The sequence below is a fragment of the Electrophorus electricus genome, chromosome 9 (genome assembly GCF_013358815.1).
Source record: "Electrophorus electricus isolate fEleEle1 chromosome 9, fEleEle1.pri, whole genome shotgun sequence".
NCBI classification, from domain to species: domain Eukaryota; kingdom Metazoa; phylum Chordata; class Actinopteri; order Gymnotiformes; family Gymnotidae; genus Electrophorus; species Electrophorus electricus.
Window position 1 is genome coordinate 1,468,586 of NC_049543.1, and position 23,915 is coordinate 1,492,500.

The 23,915-nt window shown below is 42.2% G+C and overlaps 2 protein-coding genes across 10 annotated transcripts in view; one reads left to right on the forward strand and one right to left on the reverse strand.

Annotated features, from left to right (window-relative positions):
- gnb1l (guanine nucleotide binding protein (G protein), beta polypeptide 1-like) overlaps positions 1 to 23,915 on the forward strand; it is a 66,234-nt gene that overhangs the window by 22,376 nt on the left and 19,943 nt on the right. For 4 of the 9 annotated variants that reach the window (XM_035529756.1, XM_035529750.1, XM_035529748.1 and 1 more), the window contains one exon: positions 762 to 1,106. The exons of 2 other annotated variants lie outside the window; for them this stretch is intronic. In XM_035529756.1, the coding sequence (XP_035385649.1) occupies positions 762 to 882 (121 nt within the window). In that variant the 3' untranslated portion in view covers positions 883 to 1,106. Of the gene's footprint in view, positions 1 to 73; positions 1,107 to 5,091; positions 5,598 to 23,915 lie in introns of those variants that run through there. 3 more of the 9 variants (XM_035529752.1, XM_035529755.1, XM_035529754.1) reach the window with 3 other exon arrangements.
- tbx1 (T-box transcription factor 1) lies at positions 5,103 to 15,211 on the reverse strand. The gene is made up of 8 exons (XM_027026078.2): positions 14,691 to 15,211; positions 12,955 to 13,291; positions 10,042 to 10,143; positions 9,484 to 9,655; positions 8,660 to 8,815; positions 7,517 to 7,584; positions 7,108 to 7,208; positions 5,103 to 6,200 (listed from the first exon to the last, which is right to left on the reverse strand). The coding sequence occupies exons 1-8, from the start codon at positions 14,866 to 14,868 to the stop codon at positions 5,818 to 5,820; spliced, it is 1,497 nt and encodes a 498-aa protein (XP_026881879.1). The 5' UTR covers positions 14,869 to 15,211; the 3' UTR covers positions 5,103 to 5,817.

Sequence of the window (23,915 nt, forward strand, 5' to 3'; positions counted from 1 at the left end):
CACATGAATTACCCGACATCACATTGGCAAACATCTACCTGTGTGACTGATGTCAAGTTCTAATATCCAACAGGCCATAAGAAAATTTTTTGGAACAAAGCTTTTGGGTTCCTCACACAGAATATGCAGCTGTGGTACATTTTAGGGGTATGGTTGCTTCAGTACCCTTCTCCAGCCTGCAGGAGGAGTGCTCATTACTCATCAGTTGAGTAAATTGGATATTGAATATTGATATCGGACATTGGATGCGGATATATATTTGCACTGGTTTAAGACGTGTGTTCCCACATGACTGCAGTTTTATCCTGACTGAAGTTAGCATGATGTCTGAAGGCGTGAGCCCACAAACACACTGGATGAACAATTTTCACCAAAGAACACCAAACTCACACACACTGAGTTGGAGTGCCGTGCCTGTGTGTGACGGTTGGGACGTGTCTGTCCTCATGTTAACACTCCTCCAGTCAAGCTGTTGCTGGGATTCCTACTCTCATGTTTGTCAAGCGTTTTCTGTCTAAGAATAAAAGCATTTCTGCACAGGGTTTATAGGTTTAAAAAAATGCATCTGCCTTCAGCTCATCAAGCAGGGTCCCCTCAACACACACACACAAGAGTTGTTTTGATCCACCACATTGCCAGCCATACAGTTGCACGGTGCTGCCTTGTGTGTCGTTTGCATCGCCAGAGGGAGGTCTCTGTCGGATATTTATGCTATAAGTCGCGCCTGAGCCGCAGTGTGTAATTCACGGCTGTTTTTCCAGAACCGCTGGTGAGTTTAAACGCTGCCCTTTGGACTGGCCTGGCCTGGCGTGCATCCATCACATGGGGTTAATCACTGGCGCAGGGCCGGGATGGCCAGGACAGGGCGGGCTTGCTTGTTAGCAAGATTCATTGGGGCAGTTTAGCGTCATTTAATTTCGCCTGCAGTAAAGGCCGCTGAGACCGTCTGTATTCTTGGAACAGGTTTAGTCTTACGGAATTAACTGAGAAATTGGTCGTGGTGTTTTTCATGTTTAATTGCACTGATGTCTGGTTTAATTATACAGCCACATACTGACACCATTAATCAATTGGTTTAAGGAAATAAAAACGTATTTTTATCCTGAGTGTGACTTGTTTTTTAAAAAAACATTTTGAGTGTTTAGGTTATAGCTTATTAAAACTGTCGCATGCAAAAAAAAAAAAAAAGAAAAATTAAAAAAAAGACTAAAAAGAACAATATAGAAAATGCCAACTAAAGATCTCATTCAATCGATCTTTCCTCTGAGAGATTTTATATAACGAACATGTGACTTTTCTGCATCTCACGATGTTCTCATTAAAACAGCCGTTGCGAGGCTCGTTTGAAAGTGGATCCGTTTGTCGGTGTGAATGGTAATGATGGAGTCCGGGGCATTAAGCCATGTGGGGTTTCATGCGTCTCGGAGCAGTGGCGGAAACTTCAAAAGGCCCACAGCCGTTCTAGCCCATGAAGCACGTGTCTCGGGGGACGCAAGCAGCCTGGAATATCCCCTCAGACTGTACAGGAAGCACGAGGGGAGATGGGAGGCCATCCTTTTTGGAAAATAACAACGGGAGAGTCGCCGGTCAGAGGAAAACCAAACTCTTCATTTTGCTATCGGCCTTCATTAGCTTCGTCCTTGTCATGCCGGGACATCCCCTTGTACCTTTGGCCGTGACCTCTGCGCTGACTCCTCCACGTGGTAATGGCTTCCTACGTGTCCCCTGCGCTTTGAATGCACAACAAAGCCCCGCGATAGCGGCACTTTTCCGTCCGCTCGGGTCACGGCCTCGTAAATCACATAATAATGGATCATTTAGGAAGTCAATAAAGTCTGGATGCCCCCACCACTACCACGAGCCTCGAACAACAGCCTGCGCCTCGGTGATCGCCAAACACACTCCTGCACGGTGCTAACGCGTTAAAGGTTAAAGGTCACCTTGCCATTGTCCGCATGCTTAACCAAGCCTCCATTAGCGTAATGGACAATCTCTGGATTGTGTCCTGTTCCAGTCAGATGCCCTCGGGCTGCTGTGGTTTGACAGGTGGAAAAGACGAGCCTGGATAATTCAGGCCCAGAAATCGCGCCTCTGTGCCCGAGAGAAAGCGCAAAACGTTGCCAAGCTCGTTTGAGAAGAAATAACCTTGGTTTTCAAATATCGCTGTGATAGTGATTTTTGTTTTGTATTCCATCAAAAATGTCCGTCAGCGACGGTAAATGGAGCGTAAACGGCGCGTAGCCTACCTAAGGCCGACAGGGGGTGGGTGCAGAAACACTCTGAAACGCGCAGAGTTGTGCGTTTGGAGCCCACGCCACTCTAAAAGGCCCACACAGACGCAGTGTGTTCGGGAAATGCACACACAACGTAGAACAAACGCCGTGAGTTGTGATGTGCCTGTCACAACAGATACTACACACGCGAACCTGACGGGTGCACATCTCTCTCGTACGCGCTGAGGTCTGTGGAAGCTCGTGTTGAGAAAAGATTTCCGCGCCTTGACACCTGCGCAGGTGATGCGCTTTCAGCCTGTGCGGGTTTCCCCAATAGGTTCTAATACGGAGGATTTTTTTTGTTGTTTGAAAAAAGTCAATCTGGATTCACGATTTACAAGATAACCATTTGCCCCGCTATTCGTGGTGTTCAGGGTTAAATGTTTACATACATTCAGTAATTATATAAATAATGTGGGTAATATATAAATAATGTGGGTTATTGTACTCTGAAAATTACCCAATGTTGCGGTTACCCCATCGCGTTTAGCGTAAATCCCTGTTATTATTATTATTATTATTATTATTATTATTATTATTATTATTATTATTATTATTATTATTATATTGAATCCGTATTATTATACGTATTATATGTATAATTAGGGTATTATTATAATGAAACAAATGCTATGAAGATTAATAACAGAATTAGTAAATGTGGTCTGTGTACAGAATATATACCATCCTATATCTATTGTAAGAAAGTGCGGCCTTATTTTGAATTATGTCCAGGTTTATATTTTCGTAGTTATTTCTACACCATTACCTATGATATAATATATTATCATTTCTTTATATTATAATTTTTATATTATCATTTATAATATATTAGTTTCAGCAGTACATTTTGAAGCAGCTCTAATAGCATTTAGTAGCTATAATTCAACGTTTTGCCGTTTGTACAGAAATGTCATGTAGCATTTCCTGCAGAGTAACCGGCATCCTGTAGTGTTTGCGGGCGTATTTTTGCACAAAAGTGTAACTCGCAAAAGCTCCCAGAGAAACAGCTGCGACCCGTCCGTCGCGTGGCCGTGGAGCCTGTCTTCACGTGCTGGGCTCGGACAAGGACAGAGGGGCCAACACAGCTGCGCGAGCCTGACGGAAGGGTCGCGTGTCCCCGTGTCCTCGCTTTCCTGGCGGGCCAGAGTCATTACCCACGGACTCACGCGAAGGGAGACCCAGTTCCGGTGGAACAGACAGGAACCCCCAAAATATAGCAGAGGAATAAATCGCACGCATTTCTTGCTCCAGACACGAGCGGCTATATCGCCAACGTAACAGTTATGACATGTATTAAATGCTGTGATGTGCGTCGCAGTCTGAGTGCCACATTCGTACTTTAGTATTACAGATAACTGGTGCACTAATAAGTGACGCGTTCTCCAGTTTTTATTTAGTTTGTTTATTTTAGGGAAAATTAATTTGCCCAACTTGTTTTTTTAAAACTCTCAAATCATAAAGACAACGTGCATGATAATGTGTATATATGTTTTCGTCTGCTTACTTGATTAAAGTCTTTAGTGCTCTTATTATTTTAAAACACGTGGTTGGTTTTGTGCATGAAATTACTCTACCCAAAAAATGACACGAGCAATTAGTCGTCGCTAAAACTGGTGGAAACGTTGTTTAACCTTTGATACCTTAGAAAGTCGTTAGCTGCCAGAGGTCAAATGGTCTGAGTGCTGTTTCCCTCCACCTTAGTGGCGTGGAAAAAACAGCAGACAGAGGAAACAACCATGAAACACACCATTGTGCTCACTAACGGTTATGATGCATTTCAAACCTAATGTTTTGGGGGTTTTTTTTGCATGTTTAATTGGGTTAATTATTTAAAATGGCATTATACATTTACTCTCTCCTGAAGAATTTCGATTGTATTTTTTTTGCCACATTCACGACGCTACTAACGTGACAACTTACTAAATTGATTGTAAAGTCAATAGTCCAGTATGAGTTATCATCAAGATATTTATGTAAAGAGCAAAAGAAAAACGTCAATAAGATTTTGATGATTTAGTTCCATGAAATAAAATAAGTCAGAGGGCTTTTTAAATATCTTAATATGCAAAATTCAAGGTGTGTGCTTTGTTTTGCCAATGGAACCTCGGTACAGCCCATGTTTGAAATATGTAAACACACATGCGCTGGCCTGCACGGGGCAGGTGTACTGACATTTTTGTCTGATGCCTTTACAAGTATGAATCATGTTAAATTGTCAAACCAGTTTTCCCAACTAATCTATGAATAACCTCACTCAGAGCTACTCCAGAAGTTCTGTCCAGTTTAACTTTGTGGACTGCTCTCTCACTCTCACTCTCTCTCTGTCTCTCTTTCTCTCTGTCTCTCTTTCCTGTGTTCTCTCCGTCAAACTCTTTCTCTCTCTCTCTCTCTCTCTCTCTCTCTCTCTCTCTCTCTCTCTGTCTGTCTTTGTGTGTTATGAAGGTGATATAATCTGTTTGACTATTATTTTGTACATTTGGTGTACACAACAGTCCCAGACTAATGAGAAAGAAACTCTGAATATGTTGAAGTTCCAGTACTTCCTTTCCAAATCAAACATGTATTAATCACACTTGGACACACACACACACACACACAGACACACACACAGACACACACACACAGACAGAGAGAGAGAGAGAGTGTGTGTGTGTGTGAGAGAGAGAGAGAGAGTGAATGTGTGTAAAAGAGATTTCTCCCTCTGGTTCAAGCCCTGGAGTGATATTAGATAACACTCATGGGAAATTTTGACAAGGACTGAAAAAGGTAGTGGAAAATGATGTTGAAAGTAAAATATTTAATGCTTATTTTACAGGTTCAACTGGGTCATTCTGTCCACATTTATTCTGAATTACTGAACGTCAGTGCCATGGTACAAGCGTCCCGGAGCCGCTTAAAATGGCCTCCTATCTCCCAAGCGTGGAGAGTTCTCAATCAGGACACAAACAAACAAGAGGATATTTAAAATGGATGTCAGCACCTTCTGATCAGCACAACATGCAGATGTCCAGTCTATCTAGAAGCTTGACGGATTTAAGGTTATATAACTTATGGCTTTTTAAAAGCAAAAAAGCAAAAAACAAGAAAGTGCCTCCAACACAAATGTTTTGAGTTCCAGTTCTCAGTAATGAAGTTCTGTTGTGAAAGGGTTTCCCTCTCATTGTGCTGGCCTCTGTCCTGTCGTCCCTGGGTCCTGTGGGTCCTACGGTAACAGTTCACAAAGCTTGACAGGTTTGAGGTTACCATCCGCGGAGTTCTCCAAATCCTCCTCTAAGTATGTTTGCTTGCTTGTTTGTTTGTTTAATAAATATGCCGCTTACATTTCCTCACTTCACCGCTTGCCTTGGACAGCACAACCATTCCAAAACTTGATGCATCAAGGAAGTTGTTGGCGTTTGTGGGTGCACATGGGTGTGTATGTGTGTGGGAGAGAGAATCAGAGAGAGATAAACTGTGTGTGTCTCTGCGTTGTTTAGTTTTTTCCTCTTTGGACTCTCAGCTGTGGCTGGCAGGTAGCCCTTTATGGGCATAGTGTCAGTCATTATCTGGGGCCATAGTCATAATTGGTGGGACCTCCGCTGGGTGAGTACATGTTTGCTGTGGGCGGGTTCATGTGTGGGTGGTAGCCATGACTCCTGATGCCGGGTAGCGGGTAGGGAGACGGCCTGCTCTTGGCCCCCAGGTAATGTTCGTAGGTAGTGGGGTACTTGTATGGGTGATGGTGGAGGGTCTCTGGTGGCTGGGGGTGCCCGTCGATACGCAGTTCATGGGAGGGACTTCGGGGACCAGCTGTGAGGGGCACAGCATGGAGACCCCCGGGGACAGGCAATGCAGGACTGAGGACCCGTGACATCAGCTGGTGGGCGGGGTCTGCGTGAATGGGTGTTCCGGTGGGATCCCGGTCATAGTCTCTCCTGCTGTCTTCTGTGACAAGTGACAAAACGTTGGTATAAAATTATTCTTACTGTGATACTATGGTTTGAATGTGGTATTGTATTCACAAATCTTCAAAAAAAAAAAAAAAAAAAAAAAAAAAAAAAAAAAAACCTGCTGATGTCAGTAGACTGATGTTAACGAGTGAGATTTTTCCAAAGGTTTGTGTGTTAGGATCGGTCTACATATCGGCTGATGTCAAGGGCGCCGTTTATTGAAAACTTCCACTTCGACATAGCGCACGTGAATTATAGACCCAGAGGTCGGAGGAGGTGCATTAAGAGTGGAAGAGTCCTCTCGAACGCCCGTGAGCGCTCCGTCCTTCCCTCCGGTGGAAATGTTTTCCTATAATTTGGTTCGCTGATTGTGAAATGAAGTGTGGTGTGCGTGGCCTGAGCTACAGGTCTCTTCTGCCAAAGAGTCTGATTCGCTCAGGAAATCGGTGTACGCAGCACGAGCACACCCGGGAAGAAACGGCTGATACGACACTTTGCCTCGTTCGCCGTGTGCCCTCGGGGCGCGCAGCTGTTCGGACCTTTGACTACAGTCTGCCGTGCTCAGCTGGAAATGAAGTGTCTGGCCCTTTGGAATGTGTTTTTCAGAAATTAAATGCTACCTGCACGTCACGTGGTCTGCTCCAATGCCAAATCACAGTAATAACTGTTTGCACATTAAACAGCCAAAGCGTATACTTGCATATGTAGACTGCACGGCACTAATAGGTAATAATGAATTACACGTGTAACAGTGCAAAATGCGCTTTTTATCAATCACATTAGACTGTTCCAGACTGTTTTTACGGACTTGTTTTTTAAACTTTAATTTTTTCGGTCTTGAATTAGAACGACCGTAAGCCCAGTTTAGGAGGTTGTTATCAGCAGAGGGTGAGGGCGCATACCTTTCTCTGTGCCATTCTGTTGCGGAGGAGAGGACATTGGATTCCTTGTCCGAGCAAACGCGCTGATTATTGGCAGAGAGCCTGGTCTGTGGTTCCTAGGCCTAAAACAAGGCAGAAAGGGTTAGCGGCATGAGCGCGCGAATTCTTTGGATGCCCACTGACACGAGCACGAAATTAATTTAAAAATAAGTGCAAAAATATTTTTAAGTAATTCTGAACAGTATAACCCAACCGTATGAGCCCAATAGGCTTTTAAAATGATGATACTGATCTCTAATTGTGTTTCTTAGAATGTATACAAACGGGCGTATATCTGTGGTCTTATGGCTGTAATAGGTGGCGACTTTAGAAGTAGATGGTGTCCGTCGTGTGCATGGGTGTATGGGAATGCGCGAGCAGCGCTTCTTACCAGTCCTCTGGATCACAGTCTCTAAATCCCTTTGCAAACGGATTACTTGCTATTTTTAACTGTGTTATCTGAAAAAATAAAACAAACAAACAAACAACGTTTAATTGTATTGTATATTACTACTACTTCTTCTACTACTACTTGGATAAATACGGACTCATTTTAACAAAAATATTATATATATATATATATATATATATATATATATATAATTTATTTATTTTTAATTATTATTATTTTTTAACATTTTATAGCCGACGACTGTGATACAGACTTCAAACCCTGCAGGGCGGTAGCTTTAGAAAGTTAATTAAAGACATTAGGCGTAGCATACTTTGCTTATTAGAACAATATGGCCAGAAATATTTCACAATGGCAAAAATAAAAAAAAATTGGCAAATCTCTGTAGAATCAGTCAGCTGTGTTTATGCGTTTAGGACGGCCTCGCGCACAGTCTACGGTTGAAGACCTGTGCGCGTGATGTTCCGGAATGAGTTGAAAAACAAATGTAAAAGCTCGCGATGAGAGTTGAAGAGCGCGAGGTCAAACTGATAGAAGACAGAGCAGGAAAGACGGGGGGTGTGGGCAGCGCGAGTGGACAGCTGTGCTCGAGCTTCACAGATATGCTGTGACAGTCCTGAGAATCTGATTCATTCATAGCATAACTATAAATTTAAGCAAGATGTCCGCTATTTTTTTTGTTTGTAAGATGTTTTGATCTTTGACAAATATTGATTTATTTCTGGAAATATAAACTCGCCTTCTCGATATTATTAGATTATAGCATGTGATTTAATGTTTTATTTTGGACTCGCGTTGTATTTTTTCTGTATTTTCAAATGGCACATTTCCTCCCGCAGCCCTTCAGGTCGGGGCGTCTGTAAAAAGAGCCTGCATTTATTTCGAAGCAAGACAATTCGCGAGCCACGAAAAACACAGAAATTGTTTTCCTTGAGCAGTTCTGGGGCGAATATCTTCTTGGGTTCCAAGTTGCGGATTGAACAGTGATAGAGCAAAATAAATAAACATTTCAGTATATTCACCTTCCGCACGAGACCGTTATAATTTTTTTTAAATCAACTCCTAAATGCCTCCGTTGTAATACGGGTCTTATAAATGTGTTGTAACGAGACGTGCTCTTACCCTGTGGTTCTGATAGGCTGTGACTGCCGTGAACCTGGTCTCTTCGAAAACAAACGTCTTATAATTCTCATCGGCGTATTTCTCGCTGTCCTTCCGTGGGTCTACGTAGACCACGTGGAACCTTGGCTGGTATCTGTGCATTGAGTTCAGAATAATCTGCAGGAAAACGAGACATCAAATATAAGTTAAAATAAGAAAAATCCCAGCAATACTAACAGGGTGTCAGTCATTATCTGCTTGAACTCTAAATATCAGGAAGTGCTAACCCCACAGGCCCGTTTAGAAGAAAATTCTGGTTCCATAATCTACATAAAACATTATTATTATTATTATTATACCCACTATGCAAAGGAAACACTATTTTGCAATTACGTAAAAATAAGTCTAGAATGTATTGCCAGTTTAACCAGTGCAGTATTTCCTATGTTTAAAAAATCCATGCAACTATAAAAATACTAATGTCTAATCACAATGAGCAGGATAAACACGACAATTATTGCGCATTATTGCGCATTTACTTATGACATTTTATCTGTTCATTCGTTTGTTCAATCATGTATTAATGTATAAATAAAAACCCACAAAGCTTGGCTAATATGTTGCTATATCCACTTGTAAGTTTCTTTAAGATAATATCTGTTTGTCTTGTTGAAACACCTTCTTGGGTCTGAGGTCTGTTCTTCCTTTGTAATGAAACTGAAAGTGGAATGAAGTCTTGATGTAATTCGAGACCACGTGTTATAAAATGGCCATTAATAATTAAAAGAAAATATGCTTAATTCTTAAATTAAGACTGCGCCATACCGCAAACATGGCCTACTCACGTGCCCGTTGTCGTCCAGTAGGTTGTTGGTGAGTTTTAATTTATCGAAGGAAACGATTTGTTTCATCCACTGGGCGCCCTTGGCGGGAGAGTCTGGATGGTAGTGTACTCTACCGGGCGTAGCGGGGTCAGCCTTACCGGCCACCAGCCACGAGGAGCTGTGAAAAGCATACCTTTGTACAGGAAAGACGGAGAAACGCGATCAGCCGCCGAACGTAAAAGACTGCTGGAGTTAGTTAACGTTAACATTTAAATAAACGTGAGCTTTCGGCCAAATTCCATCTTATTTATTTAAATGTGTTTTTAAATGTTGTGTTACCAGTTCGTTCTTTTTTTTTTTTTAATATACCATTTTTTTGTGAATTTTAACTTGTAGGCCAGTTGATCAGTCTGATAAATTGTAAATATGCATGCAGGAATTTCTTGCTCTGAGATTACGTCACATCTGAGATTATGGGGTTTTTCACAGCACGTGGACTGTGTGATTATTATTATAATACGTAATAATACGGTGGACGCTACTCGGCGAAGCACGCTCGTGGTGTGTAGAATAACTTACCTATATCGCTTATCGTCAACCGGTAAAAAGTCCATTAATAGCATGTAGTCAGCCATCGGGTCCATTCCAAATATTTTGACTTGGAAAGTAGGAAACATTCGCCTAAATCGTAGAGTAAATAATGGCTTTGTTAGTTCATGTATAAAGGGTCAATAATAATAATATTAATAATAATAATAATAATAATTATTATTATTATTATTTTATTGCTGCACACATTGTTAATATTTTTCCAAATCAAACAGTTGCATCCAAAAATGGATATAATGATCTATATACCAGTTTTACACTAAATTCTTTCATCGATTAATATATATATATATATATATATATATATATATATATATATATATAAAATCAGCTACTGATATAGCTAGGTTTTTAACGGTATTTACTGGGACGGTAAGAACTGAAATCAACAGAAGTCCAGTCAAATAAAAATCAAAACTCTTTATTCCGCACTAGTACTGTCCGTTACGTCGGATTGCGAATTAATGATTGGCTCGTGTCAATATTAATAATCATATTTGTTTCACCCGATCACGGTAAAATCAACAATTTCCGATTTACAGGGTTAACTCATCCCTAGTGCTTTTCCACTGTAGAATTAAACGTACAATTTCTTCAACTAGAAGTTAACCCTCTGTGAATGTTTTCACAACCATGTTTGCATTCAAATGGTGGAATTTGTCCGTTCACGTTAATGCTTTGGTAAGATTTCTCTCTCTCTCTCTCTCTCTCTCTCTCTCTCTCTCTCTCTCTCTCTCTCTCTCTAAATTCTCTGTGTACTACATTACGTAAAAACCCTCAAAAGCAGCGTTAAACAGGTTTGTGTGTTGCTCGCGAGCGAAAGTGATCCCGGAATCCTCGCTCAATTAACGTCAGTGTCTGTTCAGAGGTGCAGTTTTGGATAGCTGAGGCTAAAGTATCTTTGAAAGTGTTTTCTTTTGGATCCGGTGTTGTGGAAGACTTCGGAATGACGGATTACCCTGCACACCCACAATACTGAATACTGAATAATCCCGCAGAAACTCAAGCAAGTACCGCTTTCCCCGTTCACGGAACATACGGATTCTCCATGCACTGGCAACAACTAAAGCAATAATCTAATAATCACTATCGGTGCTGTCTAGGACGATGATTTTGCGCGTGTGAACGTTGAATATAAATTAATTCGTAATTGTATTTCTATATGGTTTTGTGTAATGGTTAAAAGAGACCAAGCATTCCGAGGAAGACAGTCGCTGACTTGTAATTATTGACTGTGTAGTAAAGAGTTTTCCGTCATCCGTGATTAATGGTCTCTTTCTGTGTTAAATGGGCATTGCAGGTTTAAAACATAACAGCGAGCTAGGACTAAACTCACGTGCTAATGTACCTATAAAAGCACCGTGCGACTCGAGGGCCTGCTGACTCCTCGCCGGTTCTCTCGTAAACAACTATGGTTGCCACGTTCTTCCGCGTCTCAATGGCACAGTCAAAACAGCGTTTGAACACCAAAGGCCTGGCGCAGCCTGTACGGGCCGCGAGCACCTAGAGAGACTGCACTCCGCTATACACGCCTAAGCAGACAAAAGAGAGACCGCAAATGTTTACCCGATCTTAATGTCAACATCCGAGCCTATCTGTAATTGTTCAGCCACACTAAATATGGAAAGGATGTAAGAAGATTTTCTTGAGAGAGCAAAGCGCAGCGTGGGGCAGCGTGTGGGTCTACATTTATTGAGAAGATCCATAACTACCCAGGCAGACGGAGCACTAGATCGCCCATGTATTACACAAATACGCTGGAATTAGAACTATCTGGAGAGTCGGAAGTCTCGTCAATAATAGAAGCCGAAACACTGTTGTCTGAGCGCAGCTACACGAAGCAGGCCTCCCAAGATATTTTCCATATAAACTCGTGGAGGCCCTGCATTGCCTTTATATTCTTTTTTTAAATTCTTTTTTTATTTTCTTGCTGTTTGGAAACTTGCCGTGTGTCGTTCACTGATAAATTACTCAGCCGTAGATGTAAGGCTCCTTTGGCTGTAGGTGACATTTTTATTGATAGCAGTAAAAACAAAATCCTCTATAAATTAAATGACAAATATATTAAAATGATCATTCCTTGAGCTGTTTCACGGGACTGCATTTTGTAAGTGATCTTGAGGATAAAAAACAGACACATTCCTTTCTAAAAGGATGAGCCAGGATATCTGGACCTGAACTATAGCAAGAGAAAATAGATATTTTAAAAAATTATTTTGAAGAAAAAAACAAACAAACCCAAAACGGTGCATGATTGTGCTTATTACTGTGCATTATAAATTAATAATTTCGCATCGTTATTAGTAACGCACAGTTGCTTAATGGAGTTGTCAAGTGTTGGGAAAGCAGTGAAAATTAGGTACTGTCTCACTCTTCGTCGTTAGTGATAAAACTTTAGCCCGTGGCACGCAGCTTTAGAGTACGCGAAGAGTATCTGAACGCTATCAGCTTATCCTCACTTATCGCAGTGTAAATACACAGGAGCGAACTGTTAGCACTCCATTATAGGCGCTCGTGAGGTTTCTTAGCTCGTGCACGGATGGCACATAACGTAGAATGTTTAAAAATTCAGACTGGTGTAGTTTAATGAAATATAGCTTACTTTATGACAACAATGTAGGTGTTTCCGAGTTTGCGGTATCAAAGTCTGAGCAGTTCTGAAACGGTATTTGTCGGTAGCTTACATTCCAGCCATTCATAACATTAAATAATAATATAAAGGCCTTGCGTGTATTTTACACGACAATTAGCGCAACAGCTTTGGAGAAACATTCGCCGATTAAATATAAAATATCAATAAATAAATGCGAATCTAAAATATCAGTACAATATAGCCTGATTCTACAGTACCGAGTAAAATCTGCCAAAACGGAGAAAACTCACCTTCCAGCCTTCGTGACAATCATTTCGGTTCCAAGTTGGTTGAACTCGTCCCAGAGAGCCTTCATCTCAAGCTGCACGTTAATATTCGTCACTTTCGGGTTCTTCTTTATCAGCGACTTGTTCGGCGTGGAGTTCGAGGAGGACGTGGGGCAGTTCGACGTGCCGCTGTCTCCTGGCGGAGGCTGCCCGGGGTTGGAGCCCGAGTAGGTGTAGCCGTGCTGAGGGCCCGGGCAGGGCTCGAAGTGGGCTTCGTGTTGACTGTACGGGTCTCCGGGAGAAGGCGAGAGGTGGTAGGTCCCGGGTGTGCTCAGGCTGTTGAGGCTGCTGGTGGTGAAGGCTGCAACATCGCAGAAATGGGACAGCTGGGTTAGCCACGGGCTGGAGATTGCTGAAATCATTCCAAAAACTGGATTTACCGCTTTGCGCTGCGCTCGGACGCTTTCAAAAAGCAAACAAAAGATGATCGTTTGTGAAAAATTAAACAACTGTAATAGTGACGAGGCATAAAATCACTCAGTCCACATTTGGGGGAAAATTCTAAAAATGATCTCCGAATCGTGTGTGTAAACTTGTCTTCCTGTGTGTCCTGTGAGTGAATTCCAACTGCCAAGCAGTGCAGTTCTGTCCTACGTGAGTACACACCGCCTATATGAGACACCGCCGACACAACCGGAAAGAAACGACTTTAAAGTCATCCAATTTCCCCTGAAGTCGAAAACGTCCTTTTAAAATCTGCCTCGGAGAAGTCGCGAGCAGATACGAGCGAACGCGAGAGTGCGGCGGGGCGCTCTGTTCTCGGTGGTCGCCCGCTGAAGTGTTCCAAGCTGCTTGTGCACTGCAGTGCTGCTGTATGCTAATGTGAAATCCAGACTTCTCTCTTATCTCTCGCGTAGGGCCTCCCCTTCACGATAAAACCGGTTCTTATTTCTATTTAGATAAGGAACTGCAGGTAATGCGCCTTTCCTCGCCTTGGGACGACACTGATTGACAGAGAAGTGCGCCCCGTTTTAATAGGTTTTCCGACACCCATTTACTTTTGGATAAGGGTATCGCCCACATCGCCCTCCTCTAACAATAGAATGGTTAGCTGGCACGAAGTACGGTAAACCTTTTACAGAATAAACAAACTGCCACGCTGCACCGACAAACGGCTAACACCGCGTGGACGGCGACCAACCTCGTCTTCTCTGCTTTGCTTTTGTTTTGTTTTGTTTTGTTTTTTTAACGAAGATCAGTTTCACTGGTGAAATGTTATTTTTCTTTTATCAACGGTTTGCGGTTAGTCCGGTTCACACTCATATTCCACGTACCTCACAGACAGCTTCTCAAAGACCTCTCCACCGGGTTCAAATTAATGTGCCCTGCACAACTCCAGTGACAAACCGATCGCGACTAACATATTTTCTTACGCTAATTTAACAGTTTCTGCTCTTGGAGCCGTTGGCAACAATTTGCAACTCTGCAATCGCCGACTGTTTTTAATTACAGGCTGCAAACTCGTTTCCTAGAGTGCCGTTATTTTTGTTCGACATGTTATTGTCCCGAATAGTAGACGTTTGCATGCTTGACGTTCGCGCTGAGTACGCAGCAGTTTCTCATTTTCGTTCCTAAGCCTAAAGCATGCGCGCGGGGGTAGCGTGCAGTAGGAAATGTCTAGCGCGCGGCAGGCGACGGTGATGTGTCCGGCTAGTCAAGCAAACGTAATCGCAATTCTAATGTCAAGAGCGTGTCCGTACCTTCCATCTCCCTCGTGACTGTGCTGTAGTGCATTTTAAAGGAGTTTTGCGCGGCGTACTTGTCTGGGCCAGCGCCGTGTTTGGCAAATGTTGCGTTTCCTGCTTGTTCCGCTGCCGAAATCAGCGAGGCAATACGGAAAGCATTTGCCTTTGGAGAAAGGGGACTGTACTCGTCCATAGGCAACACGTCTAGTGTAGCGACGTCGTTTTCCTCCACGACTCTTCCGCGCCGGTCCGCAGAACTGCAGCAGTCCAGACCGTCAGGGGTGTACGGTATAAAAGTTTCGCTGGCGCGCTTAGCTTTCGTCGGTGATGGGCCTTTTGGCGATGGAGTGAACTGCGGTGTTTTCAAAACAAGCTATTCCCACGGAATTTAACAAGACATTGTCTGCTATAGCGCCACTTTTATGCTCCAATTAAAAGATGTGTCTCAACACGCTCTGCTGTATTAAAACATCGCTCGTGCAGGAAAAAAAGTCGTTTCTTTCTTTAAAAGCGAACTTCCCCCATTCTGCGGTGCTTGGGTGATGTCATTAGAACTCGCTGGAGTGCCTCGAGGAGAAACTACTGCGAAGAGAATGTCAAAAGTGAGCGAGCTCCACGCCTCCCGTGCACAGCTCAAAAAAGTGTGCATGCTTTGCGTGCGATGTTTTACGTGAATACGACCTTGTCAGTCACTGTACATTTGAATTCACTGAGAGGGGGGAAAAAACAGACCGTCCGTACGAATATCTGTCTTCAAGGAGATATAAGTGTACAGTCATTTAGAATAGGCAATATGACACATTACAGAATAGGGGGGGGGGGGGGGGATTTATCAATACACGGTCTGAGAACAAAAAAATAAATAATATTAATTAGCCTTCTGTCTGTGTTGCCTTTTAAATATTGTTTTAAATGGACAAACATTTCCTGTTTAAAACTACGTGTATACAGAAATGGCTAGTTACACTGGTATGGCAGCAACAACCAAGTTTCTTTACATTATATTTTTGTATTTATTTTCTTGTTGAATTAATCTGGGAGTCCATCGCTGCAGGCGAACGTGATCCCGGTCTGAAAAGCCAGACTGCGCTGGGTTTGAAGCAGCAGCGTAGAACAAAAACAATCTTTAAATGGTATAGCGAATATCACACGGAACGCTCTCGTCTAAGAGGGCTTTAACATAAGGATGACTATGGTAACATTTTGAACCCTTGTGTTATAAATAAATGTATGTGTTTGGCCATGGTGTTTAAAACGAATTTAAAAAAATTCTTTTATTTAGGACTGAGGCCTTTGTCAGTCTGCGCTCGGGAGATCGACTCCACCAAGTGCACGCGAAACTTTAGGAGGTGCGCTTGGCTTAAGTACTTGACCTTTGGTGTCCCGTGTACAGTATCTACCCGATCATCATCTTATCGGGGTTCATAATTAATGAATGGCAGCAAAAGTTACTTCTTGTTGAGCTGCTGCGATAGCAACCGGATTGAATCTCATTTGCACATGAGTAACACGCGCCAGCGGCCGGGTTTAGCGGGAGGGATGTTTTCCTTTCAGCTTAACATGCTTTGTTCTGGATGTTTATCTGGGTGCTATAAGTTGTAAATAAACTAACCACGATGCTCTTTTAAAAAGTGAGTCACGCATACCTGTTTAGATGCGTTTGAATGCGTCTATAGGACTTTTACATTGATATATTTTGTACTGTAGATTTTCGTTGATGCTTGACACTGACGTGGGACGGACTACGTCTTTTGATAGTCTTCTTAAAATGTAATGCCTGTTTGGGGGAAATGTGTGTCTGTGTAGGAATATCGTGACCTAAACAAACTTTGTTTGTTTGTTTGTGTTATCAGAAATTTGTTTTATGTTTACGATCGTGGGCAAGATCAAGTATCCTACTTCAAAACATACCCACGTTCCTCTTTATCTGATGCTGTTAGCGATACCGGTTCGCTTAGTCATTGCCAAGTCGGAAGTGGCCTTTTGTAAATAGTAAGGTGATAACAGACAAAATTCAGAGCACGATTAAAAAAAGCAGATAGCACGAGCTCTGCGTTTTGCAGTTGTGCGTGCAGTTGTGCGATTTAAATGTTTATTACTCAGCCATCAGAAAATAAACCATTAAAATAACAGTAGCCTATTTTGCGCGTTAATTAAATTGTAAACACGTCAGAAAACAATTGCATTAATGTTCCCGAATTATGTATATGAAAAAAATACTTTTGCCTCCTCAAAGCCCGGATCCCGTGTGATCCCGTGTGATCCGGTACAGCGCGTTCACTCATTTAGGCCTTTTTTTTTACTCCTAATCTGTTTACACCTTGGGACCATTTGTATAATACGCACCATTCGGCAATATTTTTGAATCTGCGGTTAGTTTCTTTCCCTCTCTCGCTCTCTCTTTCTTTGAAGAATCGCCCCTTTAAAGTTCAGCTCTGCCTGCAAGAAGTCTGTGCGTAACCTACGAATTGCATAACGTGACGGTATGCTGTCAGCTCAGGCTCACCGACATACTGTAGCTGATTTGACAATTAGCACAGCTCGTGGCTTTGGGAGCACCAGAGGCACCAGAGGCACATTTCCTGTTTTGTCTCCTGCTTGGCGCCTCTCTGCGTGCGCCAGGTGTGCGCGATGCCTCCCTGCTTACCGTATTACCTCTAAAGTAGAAGCGGACCACCTTTTGCGCGTGACGAATGCAGTAAAACCAGGAGCACATGACACGAACATCTGAGGGCTTTGCTCCCTTCAGACCTCCTTAATAAAGGCGACATTTTTAATAGTTCTCGTTAGTTTTTTCCCCCTCACGTTTAACCTTGTAAGTATTTCGACTGATAACAAATGTATTTAAAAACAACTAAACGATATTAGGCGTAGGTTTAAATTGTTCGGCACTAATCTGCAAAATTGCGCGTATTTGCATTTATCGGCGTATTTAATTAAAACAAATGCAACAAAACATTTATAACTAATATTATTGTATTTGTTCACGTCAGCTGCATCTTTAAATTGCTATGATAAGGTGATAATTTTACAAACTTTCTACGAATAGTAACTATTTTTCTTCTATACTTTGTCTTTATCTAAAAATTACAGTTGAAGGTTTTAAGATTAATTTGACTTGATTAATTTAATCTGATCCTTTTCCTAATTCCTATAAATTGCTGATCATATATTTTTATTCTATGCATTTAACAAATTGAACGTTGTTTTATTACATCAGTTATCATCTCACTTATAGGCTGCTTTTGTGAATATTAACAAATGCGAAACTTTATTTGCATATTAATTTAAATGGATGCCACAATTAAAGCAATTAAGGATTTTTTTTAACATTTTTGTTTCGTTATTCGTGCAAAATGCAAAATTTCCGGTGCTACGTAATCCTGTAGGAATGCTGTCTGTTAAAGATTAATCTAAAACTATTAATCTGTCTGTTAAAGATGAATATAAAACTATTAAACGTTTTACGCTTATACTCGAAAAATGTGCCGACTAATGTGGAAATACACATTTCCCCTCGTTTTATATATTTGTTCCTGTTAAATGAACCGCCAGATTTTGTTCACCGTGTTTTTTCGCACCGCGTTTCACGCTGTTTTTGTTGGACCTTCGCACGTGCTCGGCTGGACAGTTTTGCCTTTTGTGCTGCTCAATCGTCTTATAACAGCAAAGGCCTGTTCCACTGACACGCGGGATACCCAGCGAGCCTCGTGTCGCGAGGTCAAAGCTTGGCAGTCCCCTCGCGCGTCCCAGTTAGGAAGAAAAGATGATATCCATCGGTCAAAATGTTTACTAGCATGTTTGGCTCGCACTTGACTGTGGATAAGGTTGAGCTGGAAACCCCAGGAGACTCCTGCCTGTTCACGAGCGCTAGGGGATACACTCCACTTTAAACTGTTGGCTCCGTTATGCAGTTGGTTGCGTACTCTTTCTGTGGTAGACTAACTTCAGCCTCCATGTAGAAAGTAATAATGCAGATAATGCAGATTGTTGTTATTATTATTATCATTATTATTATTGTTGCTGTTGCAGCGACAGTTTAAATGTAAAGCAACTATTGAGTGCGAGCTGGTCAGTGTGTTTGGCATACTTAGAACGTGGAGACTTAAACTTAGAGGTGCCGCGCGTTTCTTGCTCGTGCACTCAGAAGGAGACGTGTGGTCCTTCGTGGAGATCTTGGTGTCTGGGGAGCGGAGCTAGCGCCCGTGGCTCATTACAGAACGAAGGCATATTCTCCAGCCTTCACGAGCAAACGCCCAAGGTGCGACGCTTATTGGCCGCGCGCTGCAATATTTCGAATGACCGAGGTGTTTAAGCGCTGCTCGCTTTGAAGCCGTGGCGCGCGCGGTTAAGCACACACAGCGAGCACCCCTCCTCGCGTGTTCACTGATTGAATTGTTGTTGTGGGATCTGTTTTGGGGATTTTCTTCTTCAGCCCATCTAAGATTTATGGAACGTGTCCCTAGACGTTCGTGTATCTCACATCAGGTAGATTAACCTCCGGCGGTTTCTAGGTTTTACAAAACCCTCGCGAGACACAAAAGAAAAAGGGAAAAAAAAGAACGCTCAGACGTTAATTAGAACCCAAAATCAATTAGCAGATAATTAATCACGCGGTGTCGGAGGAACAAGTAACGGTCATTTTCAGCCTTCATATGGCGTGAGTGAAGCTGCAGGAAGCGAGTCGGCGCGCTCCATGTATAAAACTCTATCCTATCTAAATATTAGCCCAAATGCGCGAGTCAGACCCGGAGGAAGGGGCGGCTGACCGCTGACAGTCGGGTTACTGAGTAGATGCGCGCGGTGTTCCTGTGCCCCCGCGCTGGTTTCATGTAGCAGGCGGATAAATAGAGTGTCCAGAAAGCAAGCACTGATCTGACATGCTGTTTTGTTTTATTAATCAAAGCTAAATCTAACTGTTTATTCATGAAAATATATGAAATGCGCATCTCCTGACATACCAAATAGAAAAAAAAACGAATTACGCGCTCGACCGCTTTTGCTGTTTTAATTTTGCTGTTATAATTTTATCTGCCCTAGATTTTGAAGTAACGTGAGATCATATTTTAAACATCTCACTTGCTTTTTTTTATTGTTGTTGTTGTTCTTCTTCTTTTTCTTCTTCTTCAACCACAACAACAACAACAATTCATTTAGGCATTTTAATGCGTTCTCGTTATATTAGTATATTAAATGCCACAAAGCTATTTTCATTTTCTTTTTTTTTGGCGGGTGGGGGTGGGGGTGGGGGGGGGTAAAGAATTTATAGTCATAGTTTTCGATGTAGGATACATGCAGCGAATCTTTCGTCCAAGGCATTTTCTATTTATTTAAGTTATAATAAGTTGATATAAAGGAAAAATGAATACAAAATAAATCACCAAAAAACAATAAGCACAATCCACTATTCGATTTCATGTTTTCACGGCCCGAGACCGAACAGTTTCTTTTCATGTCGAATACTGAAAAGCAGCTTTTCTGGGAGCATCACAATAAATAATTTTGCGACTCTTCTGGGGTTCTCTTGCCTCTGAGAAACGGGAAAGTGCCACAATACCCAAGGACATGGCAGGCACACGGGGCGGAACATTTATGGTACACACGCTTCCTTTTTGGCTCCAAATGTCAGTTTTCCTGTTCAACTGAGCAATTTTTATTTTTGTGATTTTAGCTCGAGACAGTGGAACACAATTAACCGCTGGACATGCGCACGCACTGTTTCCTCGCCCACAACCACGCGCTCTCACGCTGATGCAAATTCACAGCCGTTGTCACGCACACTGACAGTAAGCTCGAGATAAAACGAGGCATGAGAATCGCCTTATGCTTGTGAACCGGGACTGGTTTCCCAAAAGCATCCTAAAACAAATATCACCTTCAACTGAGCGAGTGTTACACTGAACGCACGCTGTCATCTCAGGTGATCTTAACACCATGGTGATCTAGGGCAGCGAGGCCCAGATCTTTAGTAATAATGTTTGTGTTTTTGACCAGAAATGATGTGGACTGCAAAAAGACATCAGACTTTTGACTGGTATATTTTATAGCGCTTTTATTATTGCAAACTTCATTTTAATCGAAAGTATGGAACTTCTATATCCTTTTATTACGACAATGTATTACACTAATTAGAAATCAGACATTCATGAAGCTCGTAAAGAAAACAACGTGTCCATGATTAAATCCGTTGAAGGAATCGTCAATGATCGGTGATTTGCCGGAAACGTCTCCGGAACAGTTTTATCGCTTAATGTAGTAATCCTGTATTCATCTAATGAGGATGATGGAATCTGAAAGACGAAGTAATATAATACATTTTCATGTTATGTTTGTAAATAAAAGCTAATAGATAAAACCAATTCCCGTGTAACTTAGATTAAGATATAATAATAATAATAATAATAATAATAATAATAATAATAATAATAATTATAATTATAATAATAATAATTATTATTATTATAATCGTCATCATTGTTATTATTATTATTATAACAACATATAACAGCACCCTTCCAACTGTATTTTTTAAATTTGTTTTTATACAATTTTATCTTTATTTGTACATTTTTGCAAACAAATTATGGTTTGATTAATACTGAAAACAGTCTGTGCCACATTATGACAGAAAAGCTGAAATAGAGAGAGAGGCACATTGACTCTTCTGGCTGGAGATGGCCACCTCTGTCTCCTGTGTTTATTTATTTGAGGAGAGGAAGGTTTTTCTCCACATGTCCGTACTGAGTTAACAAACAGCCATGACAGCTGCCATCTGGACCCATCAGTGAGTCCCCCCCCCCGATGTAGCACCCTGGACCCCACCTCTGCACTCCCACACCTCCACCCTGCTACCAGCTATCAAACTGCATAGCTATAGAAACCACTGACTCTGTGTGTGTATATATATGAGAGAGAGAGAGAGAGAGAGAGAGAGAGAGAGAGAGAGAGAGAGAGAGAGAGAGAGAGAGAGAGAGAGAGAGAGAGAGAGAGAGAGAGAGAGAGAGAGAGAGGTATTCATAATTGCAGTACAGAGGGTCATATATAATTTAATATATATTTGCAAGGTCTTTATTATTAATTTATTTAAATAAATACTGGAAGGTTCTGCTTTTTGGAATCTTTTTTTTTTTTAAATGGGTACTTGCTATGTTTTCCTAGTTGCAGTTAAATGCTGAATGCAAGTGGTGATACACCTACACCTGGCTACATCTACACCTACACCTGGCTACATCTATATCTAAAGCCACAGGTCAGTGGTGTCTCAGTGGTTAAGGTTTTGGACTGGTAGTCAGAAGGTTGCTAGTTCAAGTCCCACCACTGCCAAGTTGCTGCTGTTGGTCTGCTGAACAAGACCCTTAATTACTCCAGTTGTGCTAAGTCATAATTGTGAGGTTTCTAACTGCAGTAAACCCAACTACATCCAGGTGGCCGTGGACGACTTGGAAGTGTCTCTCATTTCTCAAGCAAAGTAAAAAAGACGATGGAATGTCCCCAGATGAGGACAGATCCCTTTTCAAAAAGAAACACCACTCTTCTCTCTCTTACCTTCTCTCTCTTTCTCTCTGTCTCTCCCTCCCTCCCTCTCTCTCTCTCTTTTACCTTCCCTCTCTTTCTCCCACCCTCTCTCTCATTCTCTCGCTCTGCCGGCTTTGTTTCAGAGCTGTTAGAAGCTTTTAGCGTTTGAAACATATCCTTTTCCTATCGGAGCAGACGTTCCAAGCCCATCATCACCTGGGCCTCTCCTGCTCCCCCATTGGTCGGATCTGAAATAGCTGGCATTCCTGCCACAGAAAGTCCCTGTTATGGAATCAGGGGCTTCGATGGTCTTGCAAATCAATTTTGGTCTTTTTCCCACTCGGAGAAGGCTCCGACGACCTGTTCTAACACCAGCGATGGATACAATGAGCACAGTGAGAGGTCTTTATAAATCATTAAACGCTTTCTCCTGCTGCACTGAGGAAGGTTTGAGTTCATCTCCTCTCTGCTGCCCCCAACGAGCTCCTCTCCACAAAGCCAGTGTTTATTTGAAAATAAGAAAGCCTGATGTTGATTCTGGCAGAAAGGTCTGGAGGCACTCGAATTTCTCTCTCTCTCTCTATCTCTCTCTGGGCTGTCTCTCTTTCTCTCTGTTTCTCTCTCTGTCTCTCTCTCTCTCTCTCTCTCTCTCTCTGTCTGTCTCTTTGTCTGTCTGTCTGTCTGTCTCTCTCTCTCTCTCTCTGTCTCTTTGTCTGTCTGTCTGTCTCTCTCTCTCTAGGCTGTCTCTATTTCTCTCTGTTTCTCTCTCTCTCTCTCTCTCTCTCTCTCTCTCTCTCTCTCTCTCTCTCTCTCGGCTGCTGACTACCCTCCATTCTCACTACATATGGCCTTCACATCATTTCCATGAACTTGAACTAGAGTTTGATCCCTACTGGCCTGGTTAAGAGAGCATGCATATGTGTGTGTGTGTGTGTGTGTGTGTGTGTGAGAGAGAGTGTGTGTTTGTGTGTGTGTTTGTGTGTGTGTGTGTGTGTGTGTGTGTGTGTGTGTGTGTGTGTGTGTGTGTAGGGGAACATGATCTTTCCTCAGTAAAGTCCATTGTATTAATGTCTCCAGTGCCTCAGACCGTGTATTTGTATATGTGTGTGTGTGTGCGTGTGTGTCTCCAGCTTCTGCCCTCTTTTAGAGTTATGGTGTACACTAAACTCTAGGACACACCCACCTCATATTACCAAAATAAATAAAAAAAGGAACAAATCAGTGTGATCACTCCTGTATCTGTGTGTTCACTCCTATTTTAGTGTGATCACTCCTGTATCTATGTGATCACACCTGTATCTGTGTGTTCACTCCTGTATTTGTGTGTTCACTCCTGTATCTGTGTGATCACTCCTGTATCAGTGTGATCACCCCTGTATCTGTGTTCACTCCTGTATCTGTGTTCACTCCTGTATCAGTGTGATCACTCCTGTGTCTGTGTGATCACCCCTGTATCTGTGTTCACTCCTGTATCAGTGTGATCACACCTGTGTCTGTTTGTTCACTCTTGTATCTGTGTGTTCACTCCTGTATCTGTGTGCTCACTCCTGTATCAGTGTGATCACTCCTGTATCTGTGTGTTCACTCCTGTATCCGTGTGTTCACTCCTGTATCAGTGTGATCACTCCTGTGTCTGTTTGTTCACTCCTGTATCCGTGTGTTCACTCCTGTATCAGTGTGATCACTCCTGTGTCTGTTTGTTCACTCCTGTATCAGTGTGAACAG